The sequence below is a fragment of the Sus scrofa genome, chromosome 6 (assembly GCF_054392235.1).
Source record: "Sus scrofa isolate SSC_HxYL_T2T_F1_AM1 chromosome 6, Sscrofa_HxYL_maternal_Yorkshire_Landrace_v2.0, whole genome shotgun sequence".
NCBI classification, from domain to species: domain Eukaryota; kingdom Metazoa; phylum Chordata; class Mammalia; order Artiodactyla; family Suidae; genus Sus; species Sus scrofa.
In genome coordinates, this window is record NC_139388.1 from 30,891,831 (window position 1) to 30,907,718 (window position 15,888).

Here is a 15,888-nt window from a genome sequence, read left to right on the forward strand (position 1 = left end):
GCCACCTCGTAATTTGCAAATTTCTAAGGGCATCAAGATGTCCCCTTCAGATCCCCAAATGCCACCCTTCCACCTGTTCTTACTATACCATCCATTACTGATGAAGGCTGGAAAAGTTCTAAACATGTTCTGGAGCCCAGTTCTGGTGTCAGTCATTAAAAGACCCTGCCCTCCTGTCAAATGGATGGGTCCTGGCAGATTCATAGCCACACGCAGCTGGACTTGGTGCCCTCTCCCCTTCCATGGCCAGCACTCAGAAGCAGGGTCTGACTATCCCACATTTTAAATCAACTCTAAATATCTCCGGAGTAATGATTATTTCAAGCACAACTTAGAGGTGGTTGTTGGGCTGCCATTCATTCTCCCTGCGGTCGTCACTATAATGAACTGGCTTCCATCTCCTTTGAGGAGTGTCCGTTGCTCCTCTGAGCGCACTCAGAGCGGTTGCTGGGCTTGGAGAGCACGCCTTTGTCTTACCATCAACACTGTACATGTCCAAGGTGCCCCCCAGGCTCCTGTCCCAGGGAGGAACCAGGTAAAGAATGAAGGCGATCCGGCGCCCTTCCAGCTCGTCATCATGGCAGAGCAGAGCATCTGCAATAGTTCAGTGCAAACTGTAAGGTCCCTGTGTGGGCAACGAGCACCTGCCATCTGACTCTGCCAGACGGCAGAGTAATGTTAGCTCCTTCAGCTTTAAAATGATACCACTGTCTCTGCTTTTATAATTACAGAAATAAAACTGATCAATATAGAAAACTCTAAAAACACTGAATAACACATACATATAGACTCAGAGATAATCAATACTAATGTTTTTAGATATTTTTTTTAGTATTTTCCCAACATAAATGTATTTGCTTTTCGAAAAATAGTATCCTGGAAGTTCCCTTGTGGCACAACAGGTTAAGGATCCAGCATTGCCCCAGGTGTGGCGCAGGCCACAACTGTGGTGTGGGTTCAATCCCTGGCCTGAGTACTTCCACATGGTACAGGTGCAGCCCAAGATAGATAAATAAGTATTCAACAGTGTTTTTGTTTTTGTTTTGTTTTTTGCCATTTCTTGGGCCACTCCCATGGCATATGGAGGTTCCCAGGCTAGGGGTCCAATCAGAGCTGCAGCTGCCAGCCTATACCAGAGCCACAGCAACTTGGGATCCGAGCCAAGTCTTCGACCTATACCACAGCCTACGGCAACGCCGGATCCTTAACCCACAGAGCAAGGCCAGGGATCGAACCCACAACCTCATGGGTCCTAGTCAGATTCATTAACCGCTGAGCCACGATGGGAACTCCACAACAGTGGTTGTTTTATGGCTTGCTTTTTTTTTTTCATGGCCCAGTGTTTTTTCCGTATCACTATACACACTTGTCATCTCTTTTAATGGCTGCATATTCTGCTGTATGTATTATGAATTACCTCTCTCCCCCTTTAAACAATCTTCAATTTGTTAATTATGTTGTTTTCATTTCTTGTCTATTATAAAGAATGCTTTAATGAACATCATTGTACATAGATCTTTTTGTACTTGCTCCCATTATTCCTTGAGCTCAGCTTCTAGACACCGATAGGACTGAGCAAAGCAGGTGTCCATCCAGGGTGGGAGAGGGGAGGGGATGTTATGATGAAGTGAGATCATTCTACGTGGAGGAATTGTTTTAATAAACATTGAAGACAATGGAAGGCAGAATCCTCAAGGCTGAAGAATGGAATTACAAATATGGAAAGGGGAAGTCTAGAATGAACCCTATGGTGTGGAAATGAAACCGGAGGAATCAATGTGAATTCAGTTTCATCCATATATGTATATATATGAAATAACCAGGGTTCTTTGGCAGAATGGTCAACTCCAGGTCTAGAGCACATTTATATTTCCTGTGGAAATTTTGTCTGGCCAGAAGAAAGTAAGGTGCAGTAAGAATGATGAGTGAAACTAAGCAAACCCATATAGGGGCCTTCTTGGCCACACACTGCTTGGTGTCCCCTACTTATTGCTGATTGGAAAAAAAGGCTATGGAAATAAACTGTTACCTCCTAGGCCCTTTATGTGAGACAAAAAGCAGGTCCTAGCAGCTAATGACTGAGGAATAAAGAATGCAGAAGCAAAGGTAGGGCAGCAGACAGGAGCGGAGATGTACTTCTACAATAAATCAGTTACAAGGATTCCCAGCTCCGTTTCAAAGGTATAGAGAAGTCTGACACACATTCCTAAGCTCTTATTATAGAAGCCAGACCCCCCACCATGAGAAAAGCTGACCATGAGCATGTTGCCCCCAGACTGGGTAGAACCATCCGAAGACTGATGATGATGACCTGTGACCTCACCACGTTACCTCACGACACTCCAATCAGAGACCTATGCACAAGCTGACCATGCACCTTGTAACGCTCTCCTTCACCTTTGCCTTTCAAAACTCTTTCCTAAATCCATCAGGGAGTTTGGGTCTTTTAAGCAGGAGCTGCCTGTTCTTGTCCAGAGTCCTGCGATAAACATCTACTTTCCCTCACCACAACCCAGTGTCAGCACGTTGGGTTTGCAGTGCATCATGAGCAACCCAAGTTTAGTTTGGTAACATGAAGACAAGTAAAAGAACATAGATGGAGTTCTTGTCGTGGCTCAGAGGAAACAAATCTGACTAGTATCCATGAGGATGCAGGTTTGACCCCTGGCTTCACTGAGTGGGTAACAGATCTGTCATTGCTGTGAATTGTAGTGTAGGTTGCTGATGCAGCTCGGATCTGGCACTGTAAGCTGGAGGCTACAGATCCAGTTCAACCCCTAGCCTGGGAACCTCCACATCCTGCGGGTGCAGCCCTAAAAAGACAAACAAACAAACAAACAAACAAAAAAAGGACAGAGGTCAGCTTAAAGGGGCACCCCTTGATCAAATCAGGGACAACATGAGCATCAACATGATGACAATAACCATTACGCAAATAGTAACCCTTAAATTCACAGACATAAATAAATGAATAAATAATTGGGGCAAGGGAAAAGTTTTCTTTATAGCAGATTGGCAAATAATAATAAATGGAGAAGAAATGATTTTATCAGAAAAATCACAATTTGGCAACCTGCAAAATAATAATGTAGCAAGAAATACCAGTGGATGCTAAAACAAGTGAATCAAAGTTTGATGATAAATGGGATAGTTACATGATCCTAAACTGTCTCCCCACAGAATACTTATATTTTTTGCCTTTTCTTGAGCCGCTCCCGCGGCATATGGAGGTTCCCCGGCTAGGGGTCTAATCGGAGCTGTAGCCGCTGGCCTACGCCAGAGCCACAGCAACTCGGATCTGAGCCGCATCTGCGACCCACACCACAGTTCACAGCAATGCTGGATCCTTAACCCACTGAGCAAGGGCAGGGATGGAACCCACAACTTCATGGCTCCTAATCGGTTTCGTTAACCCCTGTACCATGATGGGAACTCCACAGAATACTTAGTAACATAGAGGAAGAAAACAAGTTTACAGCAGAAAAACTTGATGTCAGCTACCACCTTCATTAAGTGATCAAAGTTAATATCACTAGTAATAAGACAGAGAAACCACTTGATAAGATGCAGTAAAGAGGTCACATAATTCTGTAATATGCCTGCCAAAAATGCATGGATGGCTTGAATCTAATCATGAGGAAGCAGTATATAAACCCAAACTGAGTGAAGTTTTACAAAATAACACATCTGTGAATCTTCAGAAGCATCAAGATAATGAAGGTCAAAGAAAGACTGAGAAACTGTTCTAAATGAAAGGAGACTAAAGAGACATGACAGGGAAATGCTATATGCACAACCCTGGACCAGATCCTTCTGCTATAAAGGACCAAATCATGGAATCTGAATGGAGCCTGGGGATTGGACGGGAATAATGCATCAACTGTAATTTCCTGATTCTGATGGTTTGTTACTGTCATGCGGGAAAATGTCCTCGTTGTAGGGGTAACAGAGCATCCTAATAGCAACTTATTCTCAAGCAAAATTTAAAAAATTATTTTTACTATGCTTGCCACTTGTCTATTAGTTTGAAATTACTTCAAATTACAAAAAAAAAGTTTAAAAAGGGCATATAATATGACTCTTCATGTGTCTACCTTATCCTCAAAATGTTATTACCAATTTATACTTCCCCAGGACAATCTATTGAGAGTAAACTCAAATCCAAATTTTATTTAGTAAAATAAAACCTTTTCCTTCCAAGTGAAGACCAAACGTGCTTTCAAAGTTCATTTATATGCTCAGAAAGGGAACAGAAGGATGCACCCCAAACAGGCGACAACGGACACATCTGAAGAGAAAGGGGAAGAAGGTGAAGGGGACCATCATGGATCACACTATACTCTTGTATGACTTTTTTCTTTAAGACTATATTCACTTATTACCTTCAATAGAAAAAAAAAAAAAAGAAAAAAAAAAAAGGCACTGAGGGAAATATCTGTTTCTAGGAAGTGTAAGAGCAGAGTTTACAATATCACCTCGGAATTTCCTGGTAGTGTATGCAAAGTTGGTGTGTATGTGCATTATCAGCGGTCTTCTGAAAATATTAAAACTGAGCAGGACCCTGCAGAGCCTTCCTGGGCACAAAATCCCTCTATGTGCCCCACTGTTATTTAGAGTAAAGGCCCTAGTCTGCTAAGCCTCTCTTGCGTTCCAAGGAGCAGGCGCAAGCAGTTAATGATTAGGACAGCACAGTCACAGGACTCGGAGTTCCTCCCAAAGGGCTAGAGATAACAATCTGACGCCTGTTTTTGAGCTGTTCTGCAGACACTAAGAACCCCCCTCCCCCGCCCCCCCCCCCGCCCCTGCCACCACCACCACCCAGGTGGAAGATGGTGATTATGCACTGACCACAAGCATGTAGACCACAGACCAGTTGGAACCGGAAGTCTGATGACTGAGATTTCTGCACCATCACTGTAACCTCACCACCACAATCAGAAGGTCCACGAGCTGATCATATGCTCTACAACCCTCTCCCCAGTCTTTAAAAACCTTTGCCTGAAAGCCACCCTTTGGGGAGTTCAGATCTTTTGAGCATGAGCTGCCCATTCTCCTTGCTTGGTGCCCTTACTTTGCTACAAACACCACTGTCAGAGTGGTGACACTCAGCTTTCTATGCCTCGGACACACCAGCTCTTGCTGGGTTACAATATGGTCGTAACTTTCATCATATTCCCAAAGATATCCACTACCTTATACCTTCCAATACGATAGGCATTTCCATGTATGAGCTGGGGCAGAACATCCCTACTACGAAGATCCTAATGCAGAGTCCCCGTTGTGGCACAGCAGAAACAAATCTGACTAGGAACCATGAGGTTGCTGATTCGATCCCTGGCCTCACTCAGTGGGTTAAGGATCCGGCGTTGCCGTGACCTGTGGTGTAGGTTGCAGACTTGGCTTGGATCTGATGATGCTGCGGCTGTGGCGTAGGCTGGCAGTTGTAGCTCTGATACGACCCCTAGCCTGGGAACCTTCAGATGCTGCAGGTGAGGCCCTGGGGGGGAAAAAAAGAGCCTAATCCTATGCAGGGACATGTAGTCTAGAATTTTGCTTCACTGACACTATCTTTCTATCATCATTTAGGTAAAGCCTTTTTTTTTCTTCCTTTTTATGGCTGCACCAGTGGCATATGGAAGTTCCCAGGCTAGGACTCGAATTAGAGCAGCAGCTGCCGGCCTACTCTACAGCCACAGCAACACTGGATCTTTAACCCACTAAGCGAGGCAAGGGATGGAATCTGCATCCTCAAGGACACTGTCGTATTCTTAACCCACTGAGCCACAATGGGAACTCCAATTAAAGCCTTCAAATCTTAGAGATATCTGGGTCTTATCTTACCTGAAAATTCATATTTAGCACAAGACATGTCAATGGTTGATTCCAGATCAATCTTGGAAATGTCAGAAAGCCAAGCCCGGAAATGTTCAAACAGAATTTTCCTGGAAATGTAAACAAAAGATAACTTATTGAGTTCCCTAATGGCTTAGCAGGTTAAGGTTTCAGCCCTGTGTTGTGGGTTCCATCCCTGGCCTGGGAACTCCCACATGCCCAGGGCACAGGCCACCCAGCCCTCCACAAAAATGTTATGTCATAATTTGGGCTCCATTTGGATCTATGCCACAATGGTTTTTTTTTTTTTCCTGGAGGTTTCAGTTCATTTACGATTCAGTCGCGAGAACGTTCCTCAGTGTAAATCTCTCTAATATATTTTTGCTCTACTATTTCCTTTTATTTTCTTCCTCTTAAATTTACAGTATTGCCCCATCACAACAGTGGTCTGGCCTCTGTCATGTGAACACCAGTGTTCTGGTCATGTCTGATTTTTAGACATGTTTTTCAGCACTAATACCAGCACCACTGTTTAATGAACACTTGGGTGGGTGACACTGCTGTAGATTAAAAACTTTAAATTGGAGTTCCCGTCGTGGCGCAGTGGTTAACGAATCCGACTAGGAACCATGAGGTTGCGGGTTCGGTCCCTGCCCTTGCTCAGTGGGTTAACGATCCGGCGTTGCCGTGAGCTGTGGTGTAGGTTGCAGACGCGGCTCGGATCCCGCGTTGCTGTGGCTCTGGCGTAGGCCGGTGGCTGCAGCTCTGATTCGACCCCTAGCCTGGGAACCTCCATATGCCGTGAGAGCGGCCCAAAGAAATAGCAGAAAGACAAAAAACAAACAAACAAACAAAAAAAAAAACCTTTAAATTGTAATAATGATGAATATTATGCTACTTGTAGAATAACCAATAAACTCTTTCAAAGGAGTTCTGATATTAATAGGATACCAAAAAAAAAGACTACTGAACATTTCCCTTTACCAGCTAAAGTGGCTCTGTACAGAATTCTCTTTAACACAATTTAAAACTCATTCAGCCAATCAACTTTGAAATTATGTTAACCTTGAAGAATTTACATTTTAATGTCAAAGTAAAATGTCAATAAAACTGAAACAATTTTTTAAAGTGTTTCTGTTCAAATTTTGCACATGAAGAGACAATATTTTGGGATCATCCTAGTTCAAATGTACATAATTGAAGTCCCCATAAAATGCAATTGTGCTGTTGATAACTAAATATCAAGTCTCCAGTGAAATTTTATTACCGAGTATCTTCTAACACTGTATGCTACCCAATCCAAAAAAATTCTATAAAACATTGCGCTTGGTTAGTCCAACAAGTGCCATGTAACGTTTATGGGCAGAGCTGCAGAGTGCTAAACCAGGCTTCAGGTAATATGAGTGGTCAACATTGCTGCAAAGTATTGAGTCTTGATGTTTTAAGTATTATCAAAGCCTTCAATCCCACTTTTACTGGTAATATCAGCTTCCAGATATTTAGTCCATATAAAGCTCTCCCTCTACTCACCCTATGAAAGTGTCACAAGGACAGGGTTATTTTCTGTCATCATTCTAATTTGTTAATTGTATTCATGAGAGAAATCACAGAACCGAACAGGGAAATAAAAAGACCACCTTTCTGTAAAGACCAAGGAGTTCCATCTTTCATACTGTCTGGCTGTTACCCTTTGGGTATAGAATGTAACTCAGTCCCCTAGGAAAGAAATGCCTACCAGGGGAATGGTGTAAACTAATGAGATAATGGCTTAAAGCATGGGCTTGGGGGGAAAGGTCTAAATATATACGAAATATTATGAATTATAGTTAACACATGAGCAATACTTCAGGATTTGGAAGAAATAACAACCTATGAAGACTGCCACCATTCAAGGAAATATTGCAGAAAAAAAGGGAATGAAAAAACAACTTCCATTGTATAGATAAAAAACAAACCACTACTACAAGGTAACAGGTACTAGAGAAAAAACCCTATTATAAGTAGAAAGAAACTTAAAAAAACCTGTAGTCCTACTAGCCAGATTTAACTATTCCATTCTTCCAAGGCTTTTCCTTTTGTACTCACATAGATATCCAAATATATGTCTCTTTTTTCAAATGGGATCACGCTGTGTTTTAACTTTTCTCTTGGCAAGCATATTTCACCTAGCCTAATATACCTTTGCCTGGCAAGAGGTATCATCATTTTATACATCACTTAAAAAAATGTTTCGGAGTTCCTGCTATGACCCAGTGGGTTAAAGATCTGGCATTATCTCTTGGGTGATACAGGTTTGATCCTCAGCCTGAGAACTTCGATATGCCACGAGTGGGGACAAAAAAACAAAAACAAAAACAAAACAAAAAAAATGTTGCAAGTTAAACTGGGACACTGGAGTTCCGTCGTGGCTCAGTGGTTAATGAATCCGACTAGGAACCATGAGGTTTCGGGTTCAATCCCTGGCCTCGCTCAGTGGGTTAAGGATCTGGCGTTGCGGTGAGCTCTGGTGTAGGTCGCAGACATGGCTCAGATCCTGTGTTGCTGTGGCTGTGGTGCAGGCTGGCAGCTACAGCTCCGATTAGTCCCCTAGCCTGGGAACCTCCATATGCTGCAGGTGGGGCCCTAAAAAGACAGAAAAAAGTAAGTAAATAAACTGGGACACAAATAATTGTGTGAGACACGGGGAGGTTAAAATGTTAAAAAAGTATCTTAGAATTGATGAAATAACTTTATACCATACTCATGTTAAAAGTCATACACATCATATTCAATAGCTATACAGTTTTTCATGTTATGTTTTGTAACATTATCTATATAAATCCTGATGTGTGGCCATTTAATTTGTTATGTGATTTTTCACCATTATAAACATTACAATAAACAACCTTGCATGGACTCTTTGAGCAGCACATCCTTAATTACTTCAAGATTTTTTTTTTTTTTTTAATGGTTGCACCCACGGGGTATGGAAGTTCCTGGGCCAGGGATTTAATATGAGCCACAGCTGGAACCTATGCCCCACCTGCAGCAATGCAGAATCCTTTAACCGGCTGCACACAGCAGGAACTCCAGGATAAACTCATTCAAGTGGAATTACACTACAAAAAGATAAGCATCATTTTAAGGGTTTTGATACATCTTTCAAATCCATCTTCTTCTGAGAAAGACTATACCAGTGATAAAGGTATATGCATTTCTGTCAACACTGCAGTTTTTATTTTTAATGTTGCTAATCTAATATGTGAGAGATGGTATCCTCAGCATTAATTTGTTTCCTTGATTACTAACAAGGCTTATCATTGAGAACTTGGGCCTTGGAATCAGACAGGCTTGAGTTTGTATCTTAGTTCCCTCAATTCTTACCTGGGTAGCCTTGAAGAGGTTACTGATCTCTGTTTGTTTCCTCCTCTACAAAAGGGGACAAGAGGGAGTGGTTTTCTCAGGGCTACCTGAGACGCTGTCGTCCTAATTTTACCCCAAATAAAACTTAACTCTCAAAAAAAAAGGGACAATAATGCCAACAACTCTGCCTGGCACATATCAGGCACCCAACAAACAGGAGTTACTTGTTTACCTTAAAGCACAGATGTGAGGCTCTCTTCTTTTCTTCAAATCATCAGACTTGATCATGAAAAAAGAAAAAAGGATTTCTTCCATCAGTGAGACACAGAGGCGAGTAGTGTGCACTCCAGCAGTCCAACACTGGGGTTAAGAGCCTGGACTGGGAAGTCAAACTGCCTGGGTTTGATGCATGGCCCCTTCATTTGGCAGCTCTGTGACTCAGGCAAGTTACTTAGCCTCTCTGTGCCTTATTCACTCAATAAACACATAGTTATTACAGTGGAGCTTCTATTCTTGAGGGGGAGAGACAACAAAGATAAAAAAGTCAATTACTAGTTTTAAAAAAGGTGATAAATATAGAGGGAAAATGAAGAAGACTACGAGGTCCAGCAGTGCTGAGGGTGGGGAAGCGATTGCCATCATAAATTTGGTGGCCAGGTTAGCTTTCACTGAGGTGAAGCAAAGACCTGAAGGAGGTGGGGAGGTACGAGGGACTGTCTCAGCAAAGAGGATTCAAGGTCCTGAGGGTGAAGAATGCCTGACCTGTTCCAGACATCACAGGAGCCTGTGTGGCTGTAGTAGAGAGTGAGGGGAGAGCAGTAGGAGATGGGGCCAAAGAGGCACTGGGGGCCTTAGAACCACTTTCAGTACTTTGGCTTTTCCTCAGAGAAATGAGAACCTTTGGAGATCTTGAGCAAAGGAAGAAAATGATCCCATTCAATTTTTAAAAACTGAGATAAAATTCACATAATATAAAATTTACCATTTGAACCATTTGAAAGTGTGTAATTCAGTGGATTTTTAGCATTTTTACATGCTGTGCAACTATCACCACTATCTAATTCCAGAATATTTTCATCACACTGGAAAAGAAAACCTGTATTCATTAGGTGGTCACCCCTCACTCCCCGCCCCCCACCATCCTGGTTCCTGGAAACCACTAATTTACTCTCTGTCACTACATATGCTTTGCTGGTCATCACATATAGATGGAATCACAGAATATGTGGCCTTTTGTGGCTAGCTTCTTTCACTGAGCATGTTTTCCAGATTCATCCATGCTGCAGCAGTATTTATTCATAACTTTTTTGGCTGAATAATATTCCATCTTATAGACAAATCATATTTGGTGTATCCATTCATTAGGTAATGGACATTGGGTATTTTGACTTTTTGGCTATTATAAATAATGTTGCTATGGATATCTGTATACAAGGTTTGTTTGTTTGTTTTTTAGGGCCGCACCCGCAGCACATGGAGGTTTCCAGGCTAAGGGTTGAATCAGAGCTACAGCTGCCGGCCTACGCCACAGCCACAACAACTCGGGATTTGAGCTGCATCTGTGACCTACACCACAACTCACAGCAATGCCGGATCCTTAACCCACTGAGCAAGGCCAGGGATCAAATCCAAAACCTCAAGGTTCCTCATTGGATTCATTTCCACTGTGCCACTACGGGAACTCCCATCTGTGTACAAGTTTTTGTAAACAAATATTTTCAATTCCTCTTGGGTCTATTAACATTTTAAAAGAACACAATGGCTGCAGGTGGGCAAGGATAGAAGCAAGGTGCCTGGTTAATACTCTAACAGAATAATCCTGGTGAGAGAAAAAGATGGCTTGGATCAGTTGCTGGCTGTTGGCAGTGGGCCTGGAAAGAAGTGGTTTTTTCTGAATCCATTCTTAAAGTAGAGCCAGGAGAATTTCCCAATGGACTGAATATAAGATGTGAGAGAGGAATCTAGGATAACTCAAGGTTTTTGCCTTGAGCCAGGGGAAAGACTGACTGTGATTGTGATTAACTGAGATGGGGAAAGTTGCAGTTAGAGCAGCTGCAATTAGGGGGAGAAGCCCAGGAGTTCAGTTTTGGAAAGTGGGAGATAGGAGATACCAAGAGTAGAGGCAAAGCCATGAGACTCCCTGGAATCTGTCTGGAAGGGATCCAAGGGTTAAGCTCAGTGTGCTCTGTCATTAAGAAGTCAGGTACAAAAGGGAAGGAAACTAAGGACTCACCAGTGAGGTAGAAAGAAATTGAAGAGAGCATGGTATCCTGGCAGCAAAGTGAAAAAAGTCTCTGGGAAGAAGGACTAACCGAGTAGGTCAAATGATGCTGAGTGTCAAGTAAAACCAGGCCTGAAGACTAATGACTGGACTTATTAAAGTGGAAGATGTGAGTGACCTTGACACGTATAGTTTCAGTGGCGTTTTACAGGTCAAAGCCTGACTACAGTGGGCTTAACAGAGAAGCCAAGAGGAGGCTGGCACAGTATAGGCAACTCACAAGGAGTGCCACTGTCAGGGGGAGCAGACCACTGGGGTAAAAGTTGAAGGGGGAAAGGTAGGTCAACAGCTTTTTTTTCCTTGCGAAGAATAGATAGCTTTTTGTTCTGGTTGTTATGTTCCTCTCTTCTCCAGAAGAGAACAAAAAACTGAAATCGTTTATCTGTGAAACAATAATAGTAATGTATTGTTATAAGGATTTAACGAATTAATAAATATAAAGCATTTAGCATGGCATAAAGCATGCACCTAGTCATGCTTGCTTTCAAAAACAGAATATCGGGCTACTCCTAATGACAAGCTTGGTTGGGGGATTGGAAGATGTTAGAGACCCATTATTAAGTCAACTCACAGCATAAGCAGAGAAAAAGGGAAATAAGTAAAGTTTAAAGGGACAAGAGATTGAAAGCAGGTTTTGTATTTCCTGTCTTAGGATGAAGAAGTTCAGTCCCAGAGTGAGCATAGCAAAAATTATTCACAGCAGAGTCTCATCACGCACCCATGGGGATCTAAAATCAGGGCTTCTTTTTCCCCTCATTACTCAGGGCCCTTTTTCATTATTTTGCCCTTTGCTGACTTCATAATTAAAAAAGAATTATCTATCAAATTGCATTAAGTAAAAACTACTTTGATTTCTCAACCTCAGTAATCAGAGACACATGTAGACCTAAATCAACAGAAGAGGCCTAGTGTTATCAAAATCGATATAATTACAAAGGCAGACTATCTCTAGTTTTTAATTAAAGTATACAACTTTACTACGGATAAAAGTTATTTTTCACTAGGTTTTCCAAATCATTAAGAATCACATCATTTGCGTGTTTAACCTGGTTAATTCAAGCATACGTACAAGGCCCAAGGAAATACTGCGGGACACAACCAGCTCTAGTGTAGAAGAATAAAAGCAAGACAGAGAAATCTACAATTTTCTTATCCCAGATAAAAATAAGTCAAGGGAAAATGGAAAGAAAACAAAATAGTTCTTCATCTTCATTTTTATTTTATTTTTTGTGATTTTAAGGGCTAATGCCCTTAAAGTTTTATAAATGTTTCCAAGAATGATGTATGCTATGTACTGAAAATTATCTCCCCAAACTGGGAAAACCAAGGACCTATATATTTATATACCTAGACTGGGCATGTCTTCTCAGAGTAGGAAAACCAGCCTTGATTTTGGGAAAGACTTTTCTGCCAAATTAAACTGTCCACCAAAAACAGCACACGCCTAACTCTCTGCAGGACATATTGCAATATGTCAAGCCACCTAAAACAAAGACATGAACTCAAAAATTTAAGTAGTTGGAGTTCCCGTCGTGGCGCAGTGGTTAACGAATCCGACTAGGAACCATGAGGTTGCGGGTTCAGTCCCTGCCCTTGCTCAGTGGGTTAACGATCCGGCGTTGCCGTGAGCTGTGGTGTGGGTTGCAGACGCGGCTCGGATCCAGCGTTGCTGTGGCTCTGGTGTAGGCCGGTGGCTACAGCTCCGATTTGACCCCTAGCCTGGGAACCTCCATATGCCGCGGGAGCGGCCCAAGAAATAGCAAAAAAAAAAAAAAAAAAAAAAAATTTAAGTAGTTATTATCTTCTAATATACTTACTCTCTGCATTATACCACTCCCCCAAATGTACTTATCCCCTTGTTTATAATGTATTTACTACCGTACTGTATTTTTTGACTATCTTCACCATCACTATCACCTCTATTATTTCAGATTTTAAAGGCTTTCAGGGCAGGAACTGGCAAGTTGCCCAGATAATAATTACAGTACCTGACACATAGCAGGCACTCAGTTTATGTTAAATGAACAAAGTCAGGGAAAGGACAACCCTTAATGGCAAACCCAAACTAAAACCTCAAGTCTAGGAGTTCCCGTTGTGGCTCAGAATCCGACTAGGAACCATGAGGTTTTGGGTTCGATCCCTGGCCTTGCTCAGTGGGTTGGGAATCCAGCGTTGCAGTGAGCTGTGGTGTAGCTCGCAGACTCGGCTCAGATCCTGCATTGCCGTGGCTGTAGCGTAGGCCAGTGGCTACAGTCCGATTCGACCCCTAAGCCTGGGAACCTCCATATGCCTCGGGAGTGGACCAAGAAATGGCAAAAAGATAATAAATAAATAAATAAATAAAACTTCAGGTCTAAAGGTACTGAATGACTTTCACAGATAATTTCTGAAGTAGAAAAGCTAATGTGAAAGGGGCATAAATACCTGTTGGAACTTATATAAATCGTTATACTTTTCATGGAAGTCCAAGTTCAAAAGTTCCTTCTGAAGTCCTTCCAAGAAGCTTTGGCTTTGGATGAAGTTTGGGATCACGCAGTGAAGAAAGGGGTCCATGTCCATAACAATGGCTTCTGTTGGAAGGAAAGCATTATGTATGGCTTTTCCTCTTTTGAATTTTTGACCCCTGAGTAGCACAGTAGAGAGAATACAAAAGGGATGGTCATGATTTTCAGGAACCTAGTACTTAAAGTCTAAGATTTGGGGGAAGAATTATAAGCTCTTCTCTTTTTTCTTTACTAACTCAATGCTACTTTTTAAAAATATTGTGCTTAGATATAAAGGTGCATAACATGAGTACAGGTGATGTCACTAAATTAAGGTTCCTGGTCTTTGGGGGTTTTTTTAGTTCAATGATTACTTATTGAATCAAATGTATTTTAGAGTCCTAATTCATTCCACTCTCTCCCAAACTTAAAACGAAGGTACCAAATAAAAAATGAGAACAGCAATAGTGGCTGGCAATTTTTCCTCAACCCTTTTTCATTTCCTAAGTTACTGTTAGAGTTAGTTATAGAATACACTTTTTTTTAAATTAGGTCAGGCATAACCTCCCCTAACTCCTTGAGTTTTACCTCAACCCTTTACCCATTGTCTCTGGTAGGAGAGATTGAGTAACCTTCTAAAAACCCACCACAACCCACCAGGTTCCAGGTACAGTGGGGCTTTACATGCATTATCTCATTTAATTGTTTCAACAGTCCTAAGGTAGACATCATCACTATCTTTTTCCCCCATGTAAGGAAAGTGAAAAGTCTGCTGAGTGTACAGAGCTCACACTTTGAACACTAAGCTGTCACTTTCTATGTGCATCCGGACACCTGGGACTCACCTCTTTAAAGCATTTAACCATTGAAGCAAAAAACATGGCAAGCTTTCGAAGGGAAAGCATGATGCATTATGCAGAATTCTTATCCTACATGGCTGAAGCTGAGGCTGGAATCGTTCGATGCAGGTTCCTTCCTTTGGTCAAAACATGTTTACTTTCATGGTCATGTTGAACTACAGGCCAGTAAAATTAAGCTCAGGTGCCAGCCATCTGGCAGCTCCCAATAAATGCTCTGGCTACGCTACCACTGGACAAACCAGCAGTACCCTTGGAATAAAAACCGCAAAAGCCACTTAAGTGTGTGTCCAAATGTTTATTGGTCCTTATTCAGGAAAATATATATTGATACATACATATATTAGTTTATTAATCTCATTCAACATCTTTTCGAGGTAATGAATATTAGTTATCTTACTTTACACAGGAAGGAGCTGAACCCATTGCCCAGCTACGCGCAGTCAATGGGGAAGAGTGTAACTCAGTAATCCCAAATTTCAGAATTTCTATGAACTTGCATGCCCTCTACTTCCCGGAAACTGCCTGGCCTACATTTCTTCCTCTCCTAAGTTTCTAAATCCAAACTGAACTTGGACTGAAAGGGAACAGCAGGCTAGGAAGGAGTCGGAGGTGGCCAAAGTCACACTCTCTCCAAAAGCCTCTTCCCTTGTAGTCCCGCTGCTCAGCACTTAGCTCGGGTGCCAGGACTTTTTCAGAGGCCCCAAGCCTGCGCTGCGCCTCCCCCTTCAGATCTCGCTTACCGTGACGGAACGGCGTCCTACGACTCCAGGCCTCAGCCACCTGCTTTTTCAAGGTTTCCTCCGTGACAGCATCCGAAATATTCGCCATCACCTCCTTCTTTACTTTTTTTCCCGCCCGACCAGGGCCAAGCTCAGTCGACCGTTTCCCATTCATCTCTTCGCAATGTACAAGACCCACGCCACACTGATCAAGCAATTATTTTCCTACAGAGACCTTCCAGAATGCCGACTTTCCGTGGTTCCCAGGGCTATCCAATAGGAAGTACCAAAGAAAGAGGAGGCGGAACCCATAGCTGGTTTACCAATAGGAGCGCCAGATATTGCGGCCATCCCACCAGCGATTGGCTCAG

General features: G+C 42.3%; 1 protein-coding gene across 3 annotated transcripts in view; it reads right to left on the bottom strand.

Moving 5' to 3' along the window:
* The window catches only part of OGFOD1 (2-oxoglutarate and iron dependent oxygenase domain containing 1), a 26,979-nt gene extending 11,182 nt beyond the window's left edge, over positions 1-15,797 (bottom strand). The window contains exons 1-5 of one of the 3 annotated variants that reach the window (XM_084958432.1): positions 15,539-15,797; positions 13,880-14,025; positions 9,407-9,453; positions 5,488-5,942; positions 478-1,095 (exon numbers count right to left, since the gene is read on the bottom strand). In XM_084958432.1, coding sequence (XP_084814558.1) covers positions 478-493 — 16 coding nt within the window. In that variant the 5' untranslated portion in view covers positions 494-1,095; positions 5,488-5,942; positions 9,407-9,453; positions 13,880-14,025; positions 15,539-15,797. 3 annotated transcript variants of the gene reach the window in all.
* Between the last annotated feature and the right edge of the window lie 91 nt (positions 15,798-15,888).